Source organism: Poecilia reticulata, chromosome 10, assembly GCF_904066995.2.
Source record: "Poecilia reticulata chromosome 10, P_reticulata-male-v2, whole genome shotgun sequence".
NCBI classification, from domain to species: Eukaryota; Metazoa; Chordata; class Actinopteri; order Cyprinodontiformes; family Poeciliidae; genus Poecilia; species Poecilia reticulata.
In genome coordinates this window covers 26,863,738-26,887,372 of record NC_088839.1, presented here as the reverse complement: position 1 = coordinate 26,887,372, position 23,635 = coordinate 26,863,738, and the positions used below count along the sequence as shown (strand labels likewise).

At 40.4% G+C, this 23,635-nt stretch overlaps 1 protein-coding gene across 2 annotated transcripts in view; it reads right to left on the bottom strand.

The window, feature by feature from the left end:
* The window catches only part of mrpl11 (mitochondrial ribosomal protein L11), an 83,526-nt gene that overhangs the window by 50,612 nt on the left and 9,279 nt on the right, over positions 1-23,635 (bottom strand). Inside the window, exons 1-2 of one of the 2 annotated variants that reach the window (XM_008420795.3) lie at positions 14,776-14,927; positions 5,331-5,509 (exon numbers count right to left, since the gene is read on the bottom strand). In XM_008420795.3, the coding sequence (XP_008419017.1) occupies positions 5,331-5,453 (123 nt within the window). In that variant the 5' untranslated portion in view covers positions 5,454-5,509; positions 14,776-14,927. Of the gene's footprint in view, positions 1-5,330; positions 5,510-14,775; positions 14,928-23,635 lie in introns of those variants that run through there. The other variant, XM_008420794.3, reaches the window with a different exon arrangement.

The following is a 23,635-nucleotide window of genomic DNA, read 5'->3' as shown; positions in this document are numbered from 1 at the left end:
ACGTCCTCCAGTCAGAAATAACACCAGCGTCTCAGAACAGATGCTCATTGTCTTATAATTTGAAGCCTTAATTGTCTGTTCTTGGCAAGTGGTTTAATCAGTTGTGTCTGGCTGTGCAGTTTAAAAACGTTTTCCTGATTAGGCGAAGTAAAAAAAGCTTTTTTTTTCTTTGGCTGTTTTAGCTGAATTTTAGTATCTTGTAACAAACGAGAAGCTGGCTTTGAAACAAGTATGTGATAATTTTAACTCTTATCTCCTTTTTCACATCTTCTCTGTTCTGCCAGCTTTGTTCACTTCCCCGTCCTGCTGTCTTGAGCGCCGCCATTAAGTCACTCAGATGGATTAAGTGTGAGAATTGATCTGGTTTCAGAGTGTGCAACAGCGTTCAGGGCTGATGAGTACTGTCCATTAAAAGAGGTTAACTGGATCGTTTGTATGTACAGAAACGAGCCGAGCAGCTGCTTTCATTCAATCTGGAAAGGGACGATCAACCTTTAATAGCTCAATGGCCGTAAAAGCTGGGGCAGATTGCTCCTTTATGGTGAGAAATAAAATAAAAGCTTTACAAGAAAGACTCTGAAGCAAGATTACCGGATGTAAAAGGTCTTCACACAATTGTTTCGGATGCAAAAATAGAAGTTTTACACCCACTTAACCAGGTCCAAAAACTTTTACCACATGCAAACTCACACCGAGAAGGAGCCCGACAGGACACACCTGCCAAAATTTAGATTAACCCCAAACAAACTCCGGCTGTTCGATTACTCCGGTTTTTCCTGACATTCTCCTGGCTGCATCTGAAAGCAGTGGTGTCCAAGTCATAAAAAGCATCTCTTGAAATATTTGTTACATTTCCAGCTGATTCGCTCTCACACTGAAACAAACTTTGAGACGCTGTTCCCCTCCTCGCCTGTGGTGGCGCTGCACCAAGAACCACTGAAGGCAGCGACACAAAGACCTCAGAAGAACACGTGAGCGCAACTTCCTTCTTCACAAAATGTAAACAAAAACCATTAAGTGGTGTCAGACTCTAGCTGTTGTCGGATTTTTCTTTTGTCTTTGGTAGAAAACCACGACCCATTTCTCCCACTAACTATAGACTCCTGTTTGTTTTGGTTGTATTTATCCAGAAAGCCCTGTGCTATAGTCCACATCCTGCTTTCAGAGTGGTTTCCGGTCAACTTGGCATTCACATATGTATGCGCCAGAGTTCAACTGAACCGAGACCTAAGTGGACGAGAGTTTGTTTGTTTGGTCCACATCAGCGTTCTACTGCGCATTCATACCTCAACAAACAAACCAAACATTCTAGACAAATAGACTAGAGTTTAATTAAAGCAAATTAAACAAAGCTGGTATGAATGCATCCAGTGTCTCTGGTCCAACACAGCTGATTCAAAAAGTCCAACTAACATCTCAGCATGTCAAAATTCTGCAGAGGACTGCTAAATGAACCATCATTTGATCCGCGTGTGATGAACCACGGAGAAACCTAAAACATGAATGGATACCGGGCCTTGACCACTGACTTTGACTGCAATCAGATGCGCAAATATAAAACCATACATCTTTGAAAAGCAGAAGTGGAGCCTCCTGCACAACCAACAACAATGTAGCAAATAGTTTCTGAACAGTAAAAACACACTTGTCTTTTCCAGCAGCCATAGTACAACGCATACAAAGATAAAATCACCTGACCAAACATAGTGGAGCTCCATTTGGGTTGCTAGGTAACGGGACTGGGCTTGGCTGATGTTGCTAGGTAACAGGGCGTTGATTATGACTTAACAATCGGGAGACTTCAACGCTCACGTGGGCAATGACAGTGAGACCTGGAGAGGCGTGGTTGGGAGGAACGGCCCCCCCGATCTGAACCCAAGCGGTGTTCTGTTGTTGGACTTCTGTGCTCGTCACGGATTGTCCATCACGAACACCATGTTCAGGCATAAGGGCGTCCATATGTGCACTTGGCACCAGGACGCCCTAGGCCGCAGTTCGATGATTGACTTTGTCATCGTCTCATCGGATTTGCGGCCGTATGTCTTGGACACTCGGGTGAAGAGAGGTGCGGAGCTGTCCACTGACCACTACCTGGTGACGAGTTGGCTCCGGTGGTGGGGGAGGAAGCCGGTCAGACCTGGCAGGCCCAAACGTATAGTGAGGGTCTGCTGGGAACGTCTGGCGGAGTCCCCTGTGAGACGGAGCTTCAACTCTCATCTCCGGCAGAACTTCGAACACGTTCCGGGGGAGGTGGGGACATTGAGTCTGAGTGGACCATGTTCCGTACCTCCATTGCCGAGGCGGCCTATCGGAGCTGCGGCCGCAAGGTTGTTGGTGCCTGTCGCGGCGGCAACCCTCGAACCCGTTGGTGGACACCTTCGGTGAGGGATGCTGTCAAGCTGAAGAAGGAGTCCTACCGGGCCTTTTTGGCCTGTGGGACTCCAGAAGCAGCTGATGGGTACCGGCGGGCGAAACGGCATGCGGCTCGGGTTGTCGCTGAGGCAAAAACTCGGGCGTGGGAGGAGTTTGGAGAGGCCATGGAGACAGACTTCCGTACGGCTTCGAGGCGATTCTGGTCCACCATCCGGCGTCTCAGGAGGGGGAAGCGGTGCAGCACCAACACTGTTTATAGTGGGGATGGTGCGCTGCTGACCTCAACTCGGGACGTTGTGGGCCGGTGGGCGGAATACTTCGAAGACCTCCTCAATCCCACCAACATGCCTTCTGTTGAGGAAGCTGAGCATGGGGACTCTGGGCTGGGCTCTCCAATCTCTGGGGACGAGGTCGCCGAGGTGGTCAAAAAGCTCCTCGGTGGCAGGGCCCCGGGGGTGGATGAGATCCGCCCGGAGTTCCTTAAGGCTCTGGATGTTGCGGGGTTGTGTTGGCTAACGCGACTCTGCAATATCGCATGGACATCGGGGGCAGTTCCCCTGGACTGGCAGACTGGGGTGGTGGTCCCCCTGTTTAAAAAGGGGGACCGGAGGGTGTGCTCCAATTACAGGGGGATCACACTCTTAAGCCTCCCTGGTAAGGTCTATTCAGGGGTCCTGGAGAGGAGGGTCCGTCGGATAGTCGAACCTCGGATTCAGGAAGAGCAGTGTGGTTTTCGTCCTGGTCGTGGAACACTGGACCAGCTCTACACCCTCAGCGGGGTCCTGGAGGGTGCATGGGAGTTCGCCCAACCAGTCTACATGTGTTTTGTGGACTTGGAGAAGGCGTTCGACCGTGTCCCTCGGGGGGCCCTGTGGGGGGTACTCCGGGAGTATGGGGTACCGGGCCCTTTGATACGGGCTGTCAGGTCCCTGTATGACCGGTGTCAGAGTCTGGTCCGCATTGCCGGCAGTAAGTCGGGCTCGTTTCCGGTGAGAGTTGGACTCCGCCAAGGCTGCCCTTTGTCACCGATTCTGTTCATTACTTTTATGGACAGAATTTCTAGGCGCAGCCGAGGTGTTGAGGGGATCCGTTTTGGTGGCCTTAGGATCGCATCTCTGCTTTTTGCGGATGATGTGGTCCTGTTGGCTTCATCGGAACGTGATCTGCAGCTCTCACTGGAGCGGTTCGCAGCCGAGTGTGAAGCGGCCGGGATGAGGCTCAGTGCCTCCAAATCCGAGGCCATGGTCTTGAGCCGGAAAAGGGTAGAGTGCCTTCTCCGGGTCAGGGGGGTCGTCCTGCCTCAAGTGGAGGAGTTTAAGTATCTGGGGATCTTGTTCACGAATGAGGGAAGAAGGGAGCGGGAGATCGACAGGCGGATTGGGGCAGCGTCTACTGTGAAGCGGGCGCTGTACCGGTCCGTCGTGGTGAAGAGAGAGCTGAGCCAAAAAGCGAAGCTCTCGATTTACCGGTCGATCTACGTTCCCACCCTCATCTATGGTCATGAGCTTTGGGTCATGACCGAAAGAACGAGATCACGGGTACAAGCGGCCGAAATGGGTTTCCTCCGCAGGGTGGCTGGGCTCTCCCTTAGAGATAGGGTGAGAAGCTCGGTCATCCGGGAGGGACTCAGAGTAGAGCCGCTGCTCCTCCACATCGAGAGGAGCCAGTTGAGGTGGCTCGGGCATCTGGTAAGGATGCCTCCTGGACGCCTCCCTGGTGAGGTGTTCCGGGCACGTCCCACCGGGAGGAGGCCTCGGGGAAGACCCAGGACACGCTGGAGGGATTACGTCTCTCGGCTGGCCTGGGAACGCCTTGGGATTCCCCCGGAGGAGCTGGAAGAAGTGGCTGGGGAGAGGGAAGTCTGGGCCTCCCTTCTGAAGCTGCTGCCCCCGCGACCCGACCCCGGATAAGCGGAAGAAAATGGATGGATGGATGGATGAGGTTTTTGAAACAATTCAATACCAAAAAAAAGGTGAGTGTTTTTCTTAACCACTTGTGCAGTTTTTACAGACACAAATGGAAATATAAAAATGTGAATTTTGCAAAACAGATCCTCTTTAAGGTGTGCTTATTTATGCAAGTGTGCTAGCTTTACTTTTTTTATTTCCTCGCCCTAAAAGGCTTTGGTTTGCTTTTTTACTGGAGTCGTACTGACTGTAGGTCAGAATAAATGTGTTTCTTTTCTTTCACACCTCAGAAACCTGCCATCTTTCCAGGGCTGTGCAGACGTTTCATATCCTCTGCATCTGGTTAATAAACACAGCACTGAGTATCTGAGACACAGCATTGTTGTTTTATTCAGGAAAAAAAAAATAACTCGGGTAGCACTCATTGTTTGAGGAGTGCTGACTTTTCTTGTTACTGTAGCAGCCAGCAGATACATTTTTCTGGTTAGAATCGGCATCAGTGCAGAAAAAGTTGCAGTGGTGCATTCCTGAGAAACAAACAAACAAACCAAAAAAAAAGAAACCTATACAATCTCGGCTGCCTCAGTGGAGCAACTGAAGCGGAAAGGAGAACAGAAGATTTTAAGCTGAAGCCTTCAAACGTTCAGTCCCATTTTATCTACGGCCTGTAAAGAGTGAAGCTAATGTTTATGGACAGCTGCTGCTGATGGAGGCGTTAGTGTCTTTAGCCCGGAAACTGATAAAAACGTTGCACGCTGAGGGAAGTGTGTGGCACACACCTGCACAATGGAGATGTGCGACTAGAATGAGAAGTCTAAACAGGGCTGTGGGAGGACATGGAAGTGTAGCGCGAGGTCAGTGGAGGGGGAAGAGGGAGCGGCGTGATTGGCAAAGTGAAAATAGGAAAGGATCAGGTTGTCTGACGGCTAATGGAAGCTGTGTGAGAAAGGTCGGCTAATAAAACGAAGCAAGGCTCCCGCAATTAGGTTGATTTTAAAGATCACTCAGAGCAAATTGAGAGAACAAGAAGTGAAATGGTAGTTAATTTACCTGTCCCAGGATGGGGCCCAGCGGGGGGCCGGGAGCCGCCTGTCCTGACCTCACGATGGCCCGGATTACATTGCCTGTGTCCACTTTCTTCACCGCCTTCACCGCCTTGGAGATCTTTGACATCCTGGTCTGTTTGGAAAACCTCAAATCTGCCTCACAGTCAACAAAGAATCCATCCACTAGAAACACAGAAAAACGAAGGAGAAAAAAACAAATTAGTCTTCTAAGCGTACACGATTGCAACAAATCATTCACAAGGCTGCCTCATTAAAACATCATACACTCAAGTCAATATGAATACCCACAGGCAGAGCCAGAGCTTTTCTACTCTGCGTCAGGCGAGTAATTAAAAAAATCTTTGCCTTCGATTGTCAAAGAAAAAGCAGCTTTCCTGGAGCTGTTCGCAGTGCAGATCAGCCACTGAGGGAGAAACTCGCTACCTTTAACTACAGAGAAGGTAGAAAGAAAGTACACCTTTCTGTGGATATACCAAGACTTTATTCTAAAATTACCTTTAAAGACACAGAACAGATTCCATGCTGTCACTAGTTATCAAATAAAAATTAAATGAAGTATAGAAAAGGCATTTGTTTAAGATGGAAAGTAGAACCCAGGTGCTGCTAATTAAGTAGCGGTAAGAGTTTTAGCACCATGCCAAGATGAAAAGACGTCAGCAATGATCTTCAAAAGAGGGTAAACCAAGGTTTGTTTGTTTTACACACAAAAAATTCAAAATTATTTTTTGGTCAACGACTGGCTAAGGAATGCCGTCACTGGTTGAGTCACTAGAGGCAATCCCGCCGTTTGTAAAAACTTGCAACAGTGACTGAACATATTTAGAGCTTCAGGGAAAATGGAGAAACTAAAATCAACACCAGGGTCCGACGTCGATGCAGAGACGAGAAACGAGAAAATATTCAAACTGCTTCCCAAAGAAGAGCAAAGGGATGACAAGAGAAGCTTAAAAATCTGAAAAATGAATTACTAATGGCTAGAAACCAAACTGGTCATTAACAACTGGCTAAACTGGTCATTAACAACTGGTTAAACTGGTTGGTTAAAACCAACTGGCTCTTCATTCAGCCAGCTTGAAAAGCGATACTTATAAGTAAAAATACTCCTAAAAGTAAAGGTTTCCATTAAATGTAATCAGTTACTACCAAACTCATCCCATCGTTGGTGAGCGTATTTTGAACAACTTGGATAGCCTGAAAGTTTCTGTTTTCCATTTTTAGTTTGACCGCTGAACTGCAGAGTGTCCTCCGTCTCAGCAGGTCAAGAATCAAGGCCAGGTAAATGGAGCAGAGGCTCAGTCCTTCACATGGACAGAAAGACAAGTCGGCTTTTCCTCCACCTTAAAGTGCATTTGTGAAATTGGGAGTCAATTAGCAGAGAGAAGGGAACGGCCTGAACTTAGAGCCTTTCTCTGGGGAGACAGAGGACATAAAAGCAGACGTATAATCTGCCAAAGGAATAAAAAGTGACACCGCTACACAGCCGTAAAAAACGGACAGGAAGAAGAAGAGGAAAGAAAGATCAATGGCTGGAGTCAGGGGAAAGATACAAGTTTTAAACCAGCTTTGAGTTTCAGGGGAACCATGCATTCAATAAAATAAGTGCTTGAGAGCGGACAGGAGGTCCGGCAATGATTCATCGTCGGCAACAGAGGGTATCCAATTAGATCAACAGAAGAGACACGACCATAAAGCTGTACGGCGCCTCGAACGGCTCTGAAGCTACAAACACGGATAAGCTACTCCGAAGAAAAGACGTGATTTTATCTGAACTGATGATTATCGGGCAGCCATTAAGGTGCAGCCACCATGAGGCAATATTTGTAAGGGCATTAAGGTTGGCGCTGGTTCTGCAGAGAGAGAGAGAGAGAGTCCCAAATAAAACCCATTTAGTCTGGATTCTCTGAATAACAATCTCAACGTGACGCACACACTGCTGCTTTCCCAAGGTCAATTTCACGCTACTCACCTCATGTGTTCAGCTGTTGCACTGTGGAGAAATTACGTGAGAGTTGGGTCCATTTTGCGGAGCCCAATTGCATTAAATCTGAAGTTAGAAAGGCCACTTTTGCAATCAAATACAAAGAAAACTCAATAAATCTTACAGAAACCGCAGCTAGAAGGTGAAATTAAAGGCTTTTAAACTGAAAATGGGCCGTTCAGGGATGAATCTTAACAAGATTTTTGAGGCTGAAAAACAGTTCGGACTGACATCAAATGCTCATTATAATTTCAATTTAGAGAAAGAATACCACTTCTGCGAGGAGGGGAAGCGACAGAGTCATGCTTTAATGCACCGAATCTCCAATCTCTGTTGGAGTATGAATAATAAAACCGCAGTTCCTTTTTCAACAAAACCAAATCACTCATCACATGCCGCCGAAGAAGAATTGACCTACATAAGGCGTCAAAACGGCACTCGCTGAGCGTTTCGCCCAGCTAAATTTATATTAGAGGCAGAGCAGGCAACAGGAGCAGCGAGTGTGGCTGAATGCTGCACGATGAAGGGCTCGGTCAGAGCTGAGTTAATGCTCTGCAGCGAGTAATCAAATCAAAGCTGCGCTAATGTGGAGGAACAGACGCATTTCTGGGCCCCTCTTTAGGCGTTTCATGCTAACAGCATCAGCATTAACACGGAGAACACAGGAAGAGTAATTAGTTTGAGATTCGGAGAGCGCCACTGGAAAGCAATTTGTTAACGCACAACGTCTGATTAATACCCCGAACCGCAGGGAGGGGCTGGGATTCAAGGTCTGCCTGGAAAAGTCTGAAAAAGTCTGGAAAAACAAACAATGAAAGAGGAAAAATTATTTTATTTCTAGACCTACTTCATTATCCTGTTGGTTAAATGTTGGAGCCATCCAACCGCGTGCCCAGCCATCCAACCGTCTACCCAACCATCCATCCAACCGTCTGCTGGATAGACATCCAACCGTCTACCCAGCCATCCAACAGTCTGCCCGCCCATCCAACCGTCTACCCAACCATCCATCCAACTGCCTGCCCAGCCATCCAACCGTCTGCCCAACCACCCAACAGTCTGTCTCTACATCCATTATTGTCATCCATCCATCCATCCATCCATCCATCCATCCATCCATCCATCCATCCATCCATCCATCCATCCATCCATCCATCCATCCATCCATCCATCCATCCATCCATCCATCCATCCATCCATCCATCCATCCAATCAAATTTTATTTGTTAGCCACATTTCAGCAGTAAGGCATTTCAAAGTGCGTTACATCATTAAACATAAAAACACAGATTCATGCAACATTGAATCAACATTCAAAAACATTAAACTTCCTGCCGAATCAAAGTTCTCATCAAAAAAAAGGGGAGGGACTCCAACCCACACCCTTTTTCAGTCAGTCAGTCCGTCCGCCCGTCCGTCTGTCCTGTACTTTTTTACAGTTTCCATCAATTCAAACCTTTATTTCTATCAACAGCTAAATTTGGATTTCTGGAATGTTAGCCTGTAAAAATCTGGACTTTGATCATCAAAAGTTTCAATTTAATTTTAAAATACTAACTCTGAACTACGAATCCAACATTTCAGAGAGAATGTGTGACTTCTCAGACTCCGCCAAAGCCTGTCTGTAAACCATCACTGGTGTGACAAAAAGATCTGTGACAGAGGTAAACATGTCAGTAAAACGTCAGCACTGAGGTAAGAAACGAAAGAAATCCCAGCTGTCACGGAGAATGTGCAGGTTTGCAGAAACCATCTACGCTTCACATGCAGAATCACGTCACATTTTATCACCTGAGCCTCAGAAACGTCTGAAGGTTGCCACAGAACAGGCAGCCGACGCCGTCGTGTCGCAGCAGCATAATTAAAACTGAGTGCATCTCAAGGATAAAGCAGACATTGACCGAAGAAATTAATCTGTTTGCAATAAAGACGGCATGCTTTATTGCACCGGGAAAGCCCACTGCTGCTTGCTGTTCAAGCTATTAGCTTCACTTTGTTCCTAATTAGTGAGGAAAGTCGAACTGCAGCCACCATCAGTGACGCCTCTAAATCTTTTATTTAAAAGTCAAGGTTGCAGATATTGAACCTCAATAAAATGTCATTTTTGAAAAATGAACAAATTGGTCTTTGAGACTTCTCTCTGGTTTGAAAGTCCCAGACTGCGCTCAATATAAATGACACTGGTATTATATCAGCCTTGGGGAAATTAAGTCTTCTCCTCTCTCTATCTTTCATATCTTTTTGCTGCAGTCTGATGAAATAAAAGCCGAATAGTAATTAAGTTTCTCAGTGGGATCAGCCTTTGTACCTGCAACAACGGGAAACCGGTTCAATGACCTCTGTTACGCCTCTGTGTTGCTGCTAAATTTAAATGCAAAAAAGGGGGAAAATATGACGTCCAGATCATGTTCAGCCAGTTAATGTAAAATTAAAGTTTAGGTAAGCTTTATTTTATCTGTAAATGTTGGTAAACTTAACTCTATATGCCAACAGAGCACTCTTGAATCATTACTGGTAAAGATGTTAAAAACCTTAAATTTTCAGTACATTTATTGAGTAAAGAACAAAAAGAATATGTTTTATTATTTGTAATACACTTAACCCTGTCACAACTATTGGTAACCTTTACAATAAACAAGTCAAGCATTTTTATTTACTTTACACCTTGCTTAATTTGATTAAAGGTTTTGAGGATCTTTTAAGTAGCAGTCCATGACTTTCTGTCTCTGTAATGTAGGACAAGACAGGCAATCTTCTTTTAAACGTCATACAAAATGGGAAAGACAGGCAAACAAGCTGTATATTTATCTGGAAAAATTCATTTTAATCAATTACTGCTGTAACAAAAGTGTTTGGAGGAGGGCAGATAAGTGAAAAGGATCATATTAAATTAAAATATTCAAAGTCTATGGTTAGAAATCTCCAGCGAAATAATCCACAATCCAAAAGGATTTTTCTGTCTAATAAGGTAAAAATGCAGTTAGCCTACTTGGAATAGGCAGCTTTGATTTTTTTGGCAGTGGTTAGGAGCTACGATAAACACCTTAAACACATGGATAGGTACGGTAGAGGATCTGTAGTGCTGTGGTCCCATTTCTGTGAACAACATGCTTCAGATACAAGCAGATTTTACATAAAAATCAGATAGCCTCTGCTTAAAAATGGAAAACTAGTTGTCAAAATAATGATCCAAAACATGCAGCCATACAGCAGTCTCCAGTCAAAATAATAAATATTCAATACAACCGATATTTGAAAAATGAATCATTTAAACATACTTTAACACGTCAAAATCAATGCAATTTCTCAAATTGCTCTCAGTGTCTCCATGACTAGTTGCTGATAGAAGATTTAGTCTTTTCCAACATGATGAGAGAAGCCATAAAAAGAACATTTGCAACTTTATTTTAGCTGAAAAAGCAAACACAAAACGTTGTTCAAGCTACTTCCTGAGTCAGACAACGGATGCAACATGTTAGCTGTGCTAATGCTACAAGCTAATAGCACTAGTTTGACACAAATGGGCCGTTCCAGTGAAATTTAAATTAACATTGGAAAATGTTAATCACCTGGCGGCTCAGTAGGCTTCTTAATGGAAAGCAAACCAGTGCAACTTATGCTGCTGTTGTAGTTAAAAATAAAATATCATGTAAAATTATTGCACAGAGCTGCTGAGAAGAACATCACAGCCACCGTAAGAAAAAAATCCATGTTTTCTTTGAAACTCAATTCATCTTATTTTTACCCCTCAATAGTTAAAAGATTAGCAGATATAATAAAATAAAATGATTGCTAATCTGACTCAAAGGTCCAAACATCCATAAAAGGAAATTAGAACCAAATAAAAAATATTCTTTAATGTTCCACAGTGGGAAAATTCAGCTGCAGCAACTTCAAGGTAAATTTATTTTCTTTCAAATTTCATGCAGCCCTGTTGTACAATTATTAAAATTATTCAACAATAACTTGTATTTTAAATGTTGTAAACTGTTTTGCCAAACAAGATTAAATTATATATATATTTATAAATAAGATGAAAGCATTGATAGCAGCTGTACCAGTAAGTGTGCAGCACATTAATTTATATTAAAATATATATTGCAGAGCATTAATTTTTTTGTCGTCTCAATATAAATTACAGGTTGGCTTTTTCTGTTTGTAATTATACGACTGCAGTAAAAAATTTTCATCATGTGGAGGGAAGCTGTATGCATCTGAAATAAAAATCTGTGTCATTTCCGTCCCAAACCAGCCTTCCCCACTAAAATTCAGCCTGTGCTTGCCAGGTTTTAGTGCTAACATTAGCATTTATTTTATGTTGTGTCAGAGAAGGGGCCAGAAGAAGTCAGCACACTTACAGCCCTCATTTGACTGTTTTATATATGCTAATTTCTCTGGTGAACCGACTTCAAACCGTCCACAGAATGGATCCGAAAAGCTTTATCAAAAAAATCTTCTCCATGAAATGTGCAATTTAGAATAAAAGTTCAATCTCACACCAGAATAAACGTGTTAACTGCTGGTCTATTAATAATTTCAGCTCCTTGCTTTCCAACTACATACCCATAAAAAAGTAAATTCCCCTATATCATATATTTTAGGTGCTACATTTTCAAGCCAGGAGATGAATAAGGCAGCGAGAGAACAAGGAATCCCATTCAGATTTCCAATATTTCTGGTAAATAGGAGCAATGACAAAGAAGAATAACCGGTAACACTTTATTTGAAGGGCTGTGCATAAAACTAACATGATACCTGAACATGAAGAGTCTTCATGAATGCTTATGACTGTCGTCATGAGGTGTAATTTGGTGAATAACGACACTTTAACTGCAAAGTTGACACATTTAATGCAGGTTTTAGTGCAAATGTGTCATTATTTAATAAAATGATTGGAAAACTGACCCAAAGGTACAACGTGCCATTATTTATCAAATAGTGACACTTTTAATTGACTTTTAATGCAAGTTTTAGTGCAACTTTGCATTAAAAGTTATTATTTACCAAATGACACTTCATGACAAGAATCGTGAACATTTATAAAGACTCCTTCATGTTTATAACAGGTGTTATGTCATTTTATGACAGTGTTATGCACACCTTTCCAATAAAGTGTTACTAAATAATCTGATTAACTCTAATAAAGAACAACATTGTGTCAGATTAAAAGTATCTGGTGAAAATAACCTTTCAGCAGGTTTTAATAAAGTAGGTAAAATAACTTGAAAGTATTTATATATTTCTAAACTAAAAAATCATGGTTAATATGAAAAGCAAACATTTGAAATGCTCTTTAAAGTTGGAGAACTTTTGTTCATTTGACTTTAAGAACTTTATGCATGGATTCACAGGGGTTTGCTAAAATATTTTCATAGTTTGCTTAGTTATTTTCTTTATGTAAACTTAAATAATATAGGTTAGTAATTATTCATTTGTTCTTCTTTTAGGTTTGTTTAAAGGTTTTTGCCGGCTTTTGGGCCAGCTGTAAAAGAAATGACACACTGGTAAATAAATGGAGGATAAACTGGTTCTTTGAATACAGTTGACAAAAAAAAATCCCCTTTCCAAGTGGAGAAACTGCACAAATTAAAGGAGAACTTGACAAACGTGATTTAGTTAAACTGACATTTCTGAATTAAGAAATTAATATTTTTCATTGCAATATTCCACTTTTAAATTGTGTTTTTATTTGATGTAAGAGAAAAATCATCATATTTAGCCAAAAGAAAGACTTGAAAACGTCCGTCTGTGTAAATTATCTATTTAATGTGCCTCACTTAATAAATTATGTATCTGCAATGAAGAAACTTTTCAATAATATTCTAATTTACTGAATACTTTTGCATGTCATGCATTAGAAATCCATCATAAGAGAAAATATGATGCATTTCTCAAAGCATAGTGACGAGCACAGCTGCTGCCAGTGACACGTCAAAATTTCCTAAAACTGTTTTTAAAATCATTGATATGATGCAAGTCAGACTCAGGGCTGCAAACTCTCTAATAACCATTTCCATCCTATTGAGCTCATCAAAATGCAACCAGAAATAATTTAAACTGTCTTGATCCATTCCTTCTGACAGAACTGGTGAACAGAATCGGGATTTTAGGCTCCTTGCACAAAGCTTTTCACATTTACCCACAAAGTTTTTTCAATAATAGGATCAGGACTTTATGACATTAAAACAATGACATGCTTCCTTCCCCTGTGTGATTAATGTTGTTATCCATTTAGAGAACCAATTAGTGTTAAAGGTAAACCTCTTTATAAAGTATTCAAACATTGCACACACAAATGAAAAATGAGAAATGAGAAACATTCCCATTTGTTTTATCTTCATTAGGACACCAGTCACAAAAAGAAGTGTGATTTTTATCACTAAGCTGGACGCAGTAACTGCATTTTATTATATTTTCAAATAAAGGTGATATATTCTTTTAAGTAGTAAGAATTGGTCTGTTGGATACACAAAGCATATTTTGTACAAAATCATTCTTAGATAATGAGATTTCAGTCTTCTCACTTCTACTTATTTTGAGCAGGTTTAGGGTCTCCTGTCACTTTAAATCCAGATAACCTGCTGCTGGCCACGCCCCTTAATTCACCGTTTACACTCGCACGTGAAAATGGCTGCAAAGGGACGCGCAATCATGCAACCATACATCTCTGAAAAGCAGAAATAGCTTGATTGATTGATTGATTGATTGATTGATTGATTGATTGATTGATTGATTGATTGATTGATTGATTGATTGATTGATTAGACTTATTATCAGTGGTGGATAAAGTACTCAAAAAATGTACTTAAGTAAAAGTACAAATACACAGACAAAAATAAACTCAAGTAAAAGTACCACATTAACATTTTACTTAAGTAAAAGTAAAAAAGTACTGGCTTTTAAAAATACTTAATTATTAAAAGTAAAAGTACTTGCTGAATGCATTATCTAATCGCTAATAGCTTAGCTAAGCTATTAGCTTTTCCTTCCAAGTGACGATAAAAGTTGGACAAAGTCCCCACTGTCTGTGAAAGCGAAGCGCTGCTGATGTTACATGTCTCCATATCCTATGATTTATGCAGCGTTATTATATTACTGACGATTAGACAGACATCTTCTCCTGCTCAGAGGAAACCACTGCGCATGTCTGGAGCTCCGCGTGCAAGTATAAGTGGAGGGGATGGGTGACAACAGAAATGCGACTTGGATGTAACGAGTAAGGCGACGGTTTTGTAGAAATGTAGTGAAGTAGAAAGTACAGATACTTACTGTAAAATGTAGTGGAGTAAAAGTAGAAAGTACCCATTATTAAATCTACTTAAGTAAAGTACAGATACACGAAAATTGTACTTAAGTACTTCCCACCACTGCTTATTATCGACTTAGACATAAAAAAGAACAAAGACAGGATACACAACAACACATAAAAACTCGTAAAAGTTTTGCATACCAGTGTTTCCACGTAGTGACCTGACAGAATCATATGAAAAAATGTCAATAATTCTCTAAAGCGTCCAACAAGAATTCAGCAAGTGGTTCCTGGACGGCAAGTCAACAACAGAAAATCTTCTCGCAGCAGCTATTTTACAGCACATACAGACGTAAAACCAGCAGACCAAACATTCTGGAGATCAGCCTATCGTTGCTAGGTAACGGGCTGGGCTTTTCTGAGGTTGCTAGGTAACGGCTGTTCCCTGCTGATTCATACTGTTACATTTCGGAGTTTTTTTGAAACAACTAATTTTTCACACACCAGAAAACTTTAGCTTATTGCCTAAAACAGGCTGGGTGATCAGATTGTTTTTAGAAGCAGCTGAATCCCAAATGGAAGTAAAAAGAACATGCAAAATTATTAATTAATTTAATTTCCTTTTGGGATTAATTAAAGTATTTATTTTTATTTTAATTTGAAAATGTGAATTTTGCATAATTGTACTTTTAGATACTTTTTTTGAAAAAGATATAAGTAGCAAAGCTAACAATCCGGACAATACAGACAGTGTTGAGGGGTTTTAAACATTTACAGTGACGACAAATCAGAATTTTTATCATACCACGAAAATCATCGCAATAAATAATAAACGATACGATAATGCCCTCCTCTACTGTCTTTCCAGCTTCAGCCAGAATAATCACCAAGTTTGCTGTGGTTTTGATGCACATCTTGTATCAAAACATGTTCATCCTTTAGGCGCAGAACCCATCAGCTTCCTGAATGGTTTGAAGGCTGGACAGATGAAAATGGCACTTCCAGCTACATAAACACTGTAAGACTTAGGGAGCCATTTTGTATAAAAAACAACAACAATAGTTTGCTCAACGTGCGACATCACTGTCTCAGATGTCTTGCTGGCAGTAAACCTTCCTCCTACTCCCCGTCTCCTCTTGCCTTTCTAAGGATTTGTTTGCTTTTCACTGTTTGTTATTTTATGTAAAGAGTTCCTCTGTGAATAAACACAGCTCCTACTGTCAGTCTTGTAAACATCTCCTCTTTACATATTCCAGCGATGCATTGGCTTTTCTTTTTCTTTTGGAAATTTTAAGCCATTTTTGCAGAGCTGAAGAATGAAGCCTCTGATTGGTCACAGGTCACTCGACTTGTGACCAGTCTGTTGAGACTGAGGGTGAAAAAGTCTCTTTGAATTGCAGCTTACTTGCATCATCCACAATGAAAAGGTTTGCATTAACTTCGGAAAATATGCAACAAAGTGCATTTCCAGTAAACCTATTACAAACCGTCTATTTTAAGTGATTCTGTGTTTTGAGGTTAACTGCAGATTGCACACGTAAGACGAGTTGGATGCTGCTGAGGCATCCTGCTGCTGGTTATGTGACACGCAGAATATTCAGTTCATAATTATGAAATAATGCAACACACCTGGCTACTCCTGTCCCATCTGCAATGCCAAAACAGACGACCAAAGCAAAGTGATTCATAACACAAATTGCTGCAACATTAATGCTTGCAGATTGGCTCATCACCACTTATCTTATGCAGAGACATTTTTGCAAAACTAAGAAAAACTAAAGATGCAGGAGAACATTCAGGCAGATTGGATATCTGAGTAGTAATGTTAAACTCATTTTCATTTTGAGCCACATCAAGATCATAAATGTCCTCAAATGGACAATTATGGCCAAAACTACCCATTAACAAACTGTTATAATATCTCTGCATTCGATTTGCACTTCCTCAGATTAAATAATATTTAACAGATTTTCACACTGATGTCATTTAGCCTACAAACCTAAAAGTAGGGGTGGGCATTTATTGTATCGTTCAGGCGCGGAGCTATGGGGGAGGCTGGGGGGGCGGCTGTCCCCCGGCCCGGGCGGGTGCCCATGGTGGCCCGGGACTGGAGGTGCCAGGGAGGGAGGAATGGTTTCAAGTCGCTTTAACGTCTGATTATAGACAGAGAAAGAGCGCCCTCGCCTGTTCAGAAAGGTGTATGTAATGTAAAAGTTACTGTCCCTCAATGGAATATATAGTAGTCAGTCCCAGTGACTGTTTGACTCACGGTTTAGCCAATGTGCTTCCTGGATAAAAATGAAACGAGAAACGTGGCCCAAACCGATCCCCCCACCCCCAAGTTTCCAGCAGCGCAGGTGATACACGTGAGAGGCCCGGTCATTGGCCCCGCCCCCCGGCCCAACGCTGACTTATTCCGCTAGTGGTATCGTTTATCATTTATTGTGAAAAATTTCACATTGTGATAAGAATTTTGATTTGTTGTTTTGATGAATTTCAGTAAATGATGTTAAATCGGGGGGCGGAAAAATGACAGTATTACAGGAAGTCTTAGTTTTACCATTTTCTTCTATAAATATAAGTAAATTCACAAATGCATTTACTGTTTTTCAAGAACAATATTTGTGTTTGTGGTGCTAATAATGCTATGCAGTCAGTCATTTACCTAAAATAGTAGAAAAATATATTTTTTAATCATAATTTTTATTATCACAAAACTACCACAAAATATCGCAGTAAAATTCTAAGTCCATTTCGCCCAACCTTAACTAAGAGCCATGTTTGCTTTCAATGCAGCAAAATAAAACTTGTTATATAATTTTAGAAAAAAAAGTTACATTTTTTGTACCTAAGAAAATTTGTTCTCATTTTTAAAGAACACCAATTTATTTTTTATTTTTAGGTTTTAAAATAAAGAAAAACATGAGACTTTTGCAGTAAATAAGATGGATATAGTGCCTTCTGTGAGATTGTGAAATTTATGGAAAAATGTTTAAAATGTAACAACTTATTGACAAAAAATAAATAGATCATAGTGTCTTAGAGATATACCTAGTTCCTTTCAATTTATTCATGTATTCACTCCTAATTATTCACAATTTCTTTGTACAACAGCTCATCTCTGCACACCACAAGCAAGTCACTTTTATATACCGGCTATAAATATGCAAATTTCCATTTCAATCTAAGCTCTACTTCCAGTACAAACCATTCGCTGTTTACAGAGGTGAGCGACTTGAAGTTCTTGGGATCCTGTATGTTTTAGACGTGTCCCTGCTCCAATACACCTGCCTCAGATACTTTAATTATCTCCTCTGCTTGTCACCAAGTTCTGCAGGAGGAAGCTAATGACCCGTTCCAGGAAGTCAGGTGTGATCAAGCAGGGAAACCAGAACTACAGTAATTTATTTACTGTTCTAGACACTGCTCAAGCTACATGTTATTTGATGTGCAGTGAAACAATTTCCCTCACGTTTCCAAAATAATACAGGAATATCTCAGTTTCCAGGGTTAGCTGGTATTCCCATGCGGCATGTTTCCACACCAGACGGCTCAAATCCCATAAAAAGCCTGAATGGTTCCCCGTCTAGCCTTTAAATACCCAGATCTCTATCTGATCAGGCGAAATAATGTCCTGAAGAACATACATAAAACCCACTCTGCGTAAATAATTCAACACTTGGCTGCCATGGTTACACAATGCAAAGCCTACGGCATGGTTTCTTGAAACTAAAAAGCTGCCTTTGATGCACAACCAAGAGCTCAACAGGTTTAGACAAAATAGGTTTTGTCAGCCAAGAAGCTGCGTCATGATTCATCATTTGGAGTTTATTTTACAGAGAAAATTCTGAATCAAATGTTTAATAGATTAAGTGATACTGAAATCTGACCAGAGAAGTAATATTTGATCAAGCATTGAGTTTTCTGTTATATTTAAGCCTTCTTGAGCCTAGCCGCACATTCCAGCGTCAACAGAGCAGCTTTCAGTGCTTCTGCCTGTTGACGTTAATATGCTGTTTCAGTGTTAATATCATTTTCAGGGATGTCATCAGGAAACGAATCAGTGAAAGGACGAGGTGTTTTACAGATGATTTAATTCGAAGCTGTGAACATATATCGCTGCGGGGCAGGTTGTGTTTGGCGCAAGTCTCAATGATCCAGCCAAGTGAAAAAGATCATGATGACACTGCAAACGTGACACACCTCGCATAATGTTTCTTTACAGAATACTGGGAAAAAATCACAACTTAGGGTTTTAAATGATGCCTTCATGCCTGATAACACAGGAAACCTCCCTGAACCGTAATGCGGCAGAAAGCTGATCAGTGCATGTTGTTCATATATCTGAACCAAAGGCTCATATTTTCGGGTTGGCCTCCTTTCTGTTTTCTCGTTTTTGATTTCCTCTCCTACAATTCTGATAACATGATATCTGCAGTTACGATGATAATTCCCTGGCCTAATTAGAATGATTTAATTTGAAAGATTAGGTTTATTCTAGTGTGTCTCTACCTTGGTTTGCTCTGAGAAGCATGATTCATTACTTGATATCTGCTGTCCTGAGGGTGCAATTTTTGTCATCCGCTGATAGCGGCTGAAAAATTCTTATTCTGGTCTCGTAACTCGGTCTCAAAGGAAGAAGAAATGTTCTGTTTCCATCTCACTACACAGATAAAAACTTGCCAGTGTCCTTTTTAGGAAAACACGATTATTCGCTAAAAGGAAAAACAAATCCCTTCCTCTATATCGACTCTTGACGATCTGTAATCTTGTTTAACTTTTAGTTTGAAAGCCCATCTAGTAGTTGTTTTTCTGCCTTTAGATGTTAATTCACAAGCTGTACTTAGTAGGTATATAAAAATGAAAAAAAAAAAAAAACCTGACAAATAAAGATGAATGGTATGGTAAGGGTACGGCATAACAACATAAAGAGACTATAAATTCTAAGTGCAAAGTTATGTTTTTTCTAATTTCAAACAAAAAAACATTGAAAACATAAAAAAATAAAAATAATCCAGTTCAAATAAAGAAGTCAAAAACAATTTAAATATGCAAAACCTGATAGGACCATTTTTTTAATTTAAAAATGAACAAATTAGTCCCAAACCAGCAGACCAAAAGTCCTGGAGTTCAGTTTAGGTTGCTAGGCAACGGGCTGGGCTTTGCTAGGGTTGCTAGGTAACGGATAGGCTTCCCTGGGGTCACTAGGTGAGCCCAGGGAAGCCTATCCCTGAGCCTATCCCTGAGCTCAGCCACAAACCATTGTGGCACTGGTTTGTGTCACAAACCAGCACAAACCAGTGCTGGTTTGTGACATTATAATCTGGAAAGTTTTTGAAATTAGTAATTTTCCAGGCAACAAAAAACTTTAAGGGCATGGCATAAAATACAGAAATACTACAAATGCTGAGTTCAAGGCTTTACTTTCTCGTATTTCAAACAAAAAACAATGAAATAATAATTTTTTCATCAAGTTACTTGATTAAACATCAGAAGAAAAAAAAATCAATAGATTAACTTATTACTAAATTAAAACATAGTTGCAGCCCTAAACTTTTGCTGTATTCTCAGTAAAGTTTATATAAACTTAATGTCTGTACCAAAGTCTTGCTTGTCCAACACAATCTTAGATCAATAAAGCTGATTCTGATTCTGAGATGGGAGCTACATATTATTAGTAATCAATTAACCAGCTGTGTTAAAAATAGCTGGTTCATTGATTAAAAAGAGGCAAATATTCTGGACTCTAATCGTTGGGTGAGCCATAAAAGATGCTCAATATAAGTTCAAGAATTATGAATATCCAGTCAAAGCTGATTCTCTGTTCCAACACATCAGTATTCATCCCACCAAACTTCTGCACTGGAGTTTTTATCGATTACTGAAAGCCAAGTGCTAAAGGCCAGTCAAATAATACAAAGAAGTCAAGAAGAGTCTGAATGATCCCTCCAGACCTGAAAAAGGGACTTGCTCAACTCGGTTAAACCGACATGTGAACCCGCAGGTCGCATCTCTCCCAGGCTCTTGGCTGAGCTACGGACTAAACGTTTCACTACTTCCTCAGTTTAAATTAATTTTATACCAGTCAGATGGTCTATCATCTCTCATTAGTTTTAAACAGAGAGAACAAGGAGAAGGCAGGAGCAACTGCTTCATATTAAATATTCAATGCGCTTTTAAAACATATATTTAGATTACTAATTTAAATTCATGTCTTACATTGAGATGATGAGCTTAGCGCGCAGACAAACATTTAATCACTGCCCTAAAACAGCAGGGTGACTGTAGGGAGCATCTGTTTGAGTTTACATGCAGAGCTGGTGGAGAAACAAAGTCAACATTATCTGAACCACAACTGGTTTAACACACATTAAGGCTGGGTCATATGGTTTAAAGATTACATATTATAATTCCTTGAACTGGTTAGGATAGGTCTATGGTCTCTCCAAACATGTTCGTTACATTTTTTTCACAAAATTATTCTTAGATAAGAGATTTTAGTCAAGCCAGTTGTGCCTAATTGAGCTGTTCTCTTATCTAAGAATGATTTCACAAAATCATTCTTAGATAAGAGATTTTAGTCAAGCCAGTTGTGCCTATTTGAGCTGTTTTAGGCGTCTTGCCACTTAAAATCCAAATCAGCTGCTGGCCAACGTTTACACTTGCACGTGAAAATGGCTGCAAACATATGCACAATTATGCAACCTTATATCTTTGAAAAGCAGAAGTAGAGCCTCCTGCACAACCAACAGGAATGCAGCAAGTGGTTTCTGGACGGTAAGTCAACAACAAAACACTTATCTTTTCCAGCAGCCATTGTGCTGCGCATACAGCGGTAAAACCAGCTGACCAAAAGTGCAGGAGCTCTGCTTGAGTTGCCAGGTAACGAGCTGGGCTTCACTGAGGTTGAGGTGCCTGCTGATTTTTGACATCACATTCCAGGTTTTTTTTTTAAACGGCTCATTTTTCAAACACAAAAATATTTTTGAACTTATTGCCAAAAAACAGCTCAGTATTTTTTGACAATAAGCCTGACCGTTGTATTTTGTCATGGAGTTGACCTGAATTCAAATTCCAAATTAAAGCGCACTTGTCAAACAAGATGGTGGGCGTTGGGAGTGCATTGGTAAAAAAAAAAACAGACAGATTTTCCAAAAATTAAATCTTTAAAAGCTAATTTTCTCAAGATTAATCAATCCAATCGATTTATCGCTGAGCTCCAACACACAGATATTGATCAGTCTTTGCTAGGGCTGAACAATAAATCAATAACATGTATCGTGTAATGATCTGGTAGCATCTCTCAACCTCTCATTGCAAAGTTGGTGGAATCAGCTAACTCACTCACTCGTTGGTTACCAAGCAACAACCTGTTGAGTAACTTGCACAGCAGCAGTTTTATGATTTGCCATTGTGACTCATAACTGCTTCAAAATAAACAATGGTGCGAAGTGAAAACTGTGGATTAAACAGGAAAGGTTTTATCCATAAGTGATAATCTAGTTTATTTCACATATTAAAAACAAAAACTAATCAACTACTGATATCGACTGAAATGAAAAGTTTATATCGTGATGCGTTTTCGGCCATATTGTCCAGCTCTCTGTGCCCTTTGCTCTGTGAGAGCAGTTCCTGCCCAAGCTTAAACATGAAGTGCCCTTCAGCAAAGTGCTAAGCCTCTTGATTTTCAGTCTCACAGATCAGGATGTCTGGCTCAGAGCCATTCAGACGCTGCCTCACCGAACGTTTCAATAAAATCTGCAAAACATTCATGCAAAAGGAGCATAAAGTCTTGAGTCCTTCCTCCTTCCTTTAAAAGTAGTCAGATGGTGTTGATCGATAATTCTTGAGGCGTTTTGAAGGTTTCTTTGGAGCTTTGATGCTTTTTCACCCCAGTATCTGGAACATTTACAGAGAAAATCTGTGTTTTCTGTTGTCTGTTAAGCCGCTCAACTCCGACCTATGAATCATGCATCTTTCAAATCCAGTGTTCAAGCGTCAGGATTTCTGATGCTTTTCAACTGCTGTACATGGATTTTGAAGGCTGACTCTTATTTTACCCTCAACCTGTTCACTTTGCTCCTTCAAAGAAGCTGTGATCACGAAGTCAGGGTCTGCTAGACGGGTTTGACTGAAAGGATTGAAAAACTTCAGGAGGAAGTCTGGAGAATTATTGGTCAAGACATTTAAAACATTACAGTGAAGCAGAATAATAACGCATTCTGAAAAAAAAACTTAATTATTTCTTGTTTTTCTTACAAAAAAAATGCTGATGTGCACACTAGGGAGTCCAAGTACAACTCAAGAAATTAGAATATCACTGACAACTTAATTTATTTTACTAATTGAATTCAAAAATGACGAGTGAATAAATAAACCAATATATTTTTTAGAATTTATTTCTGTTTATCTTGATGATTGCAGCTTACAGCTAATGAAAACCCAATGTAATGTCTCAGAAAAATTTTATACAGCCTCCAAACATAAAAAAAAAGCATTTTTACACAGAAATGTTATGGATCACATAATAATGGGGAAGTTTTGAAAGTCACTGACACCAGAAACAGAGAGAGCTGTATGTACGTATATGAACGGAAGAATGAGTGGAAGGAAGAAACTCTGCACAAGCAACATGGATTACTGTAACCTGGAGAGGACAGCGTTAGATAAAAGCAAAACTTTCATGGAAAGTTGAATGGAAGGAAGAAGTGTGGCAGGAAAAGGTGCAGAAGTAGCAGGAATAACTGCAGCCTTCAGAGGATTGACAAGCAAAATCAGGTACCGAGTGCATAGAAAAAGTTTTTAAAAGCTTGAATTTTCAGTTTTGATTCTCTGTAAGCCATAATCATCAAAATTACAAAAAGCAGCCTTGAAATATTTCACTGTGTATAACAAATCTATAAATAAGTTTTAATTTCTACAATATTCATATTTTGTATCTGTAGCTGAGATACACCTACTGACTAATTAGTTTGATAAAAGTCATTTTGTAAAGTTAATGAGAAAATGAAGATAGAATTACTATTTGACATTAATGAGCAAACACTAATAACTCAAAAAT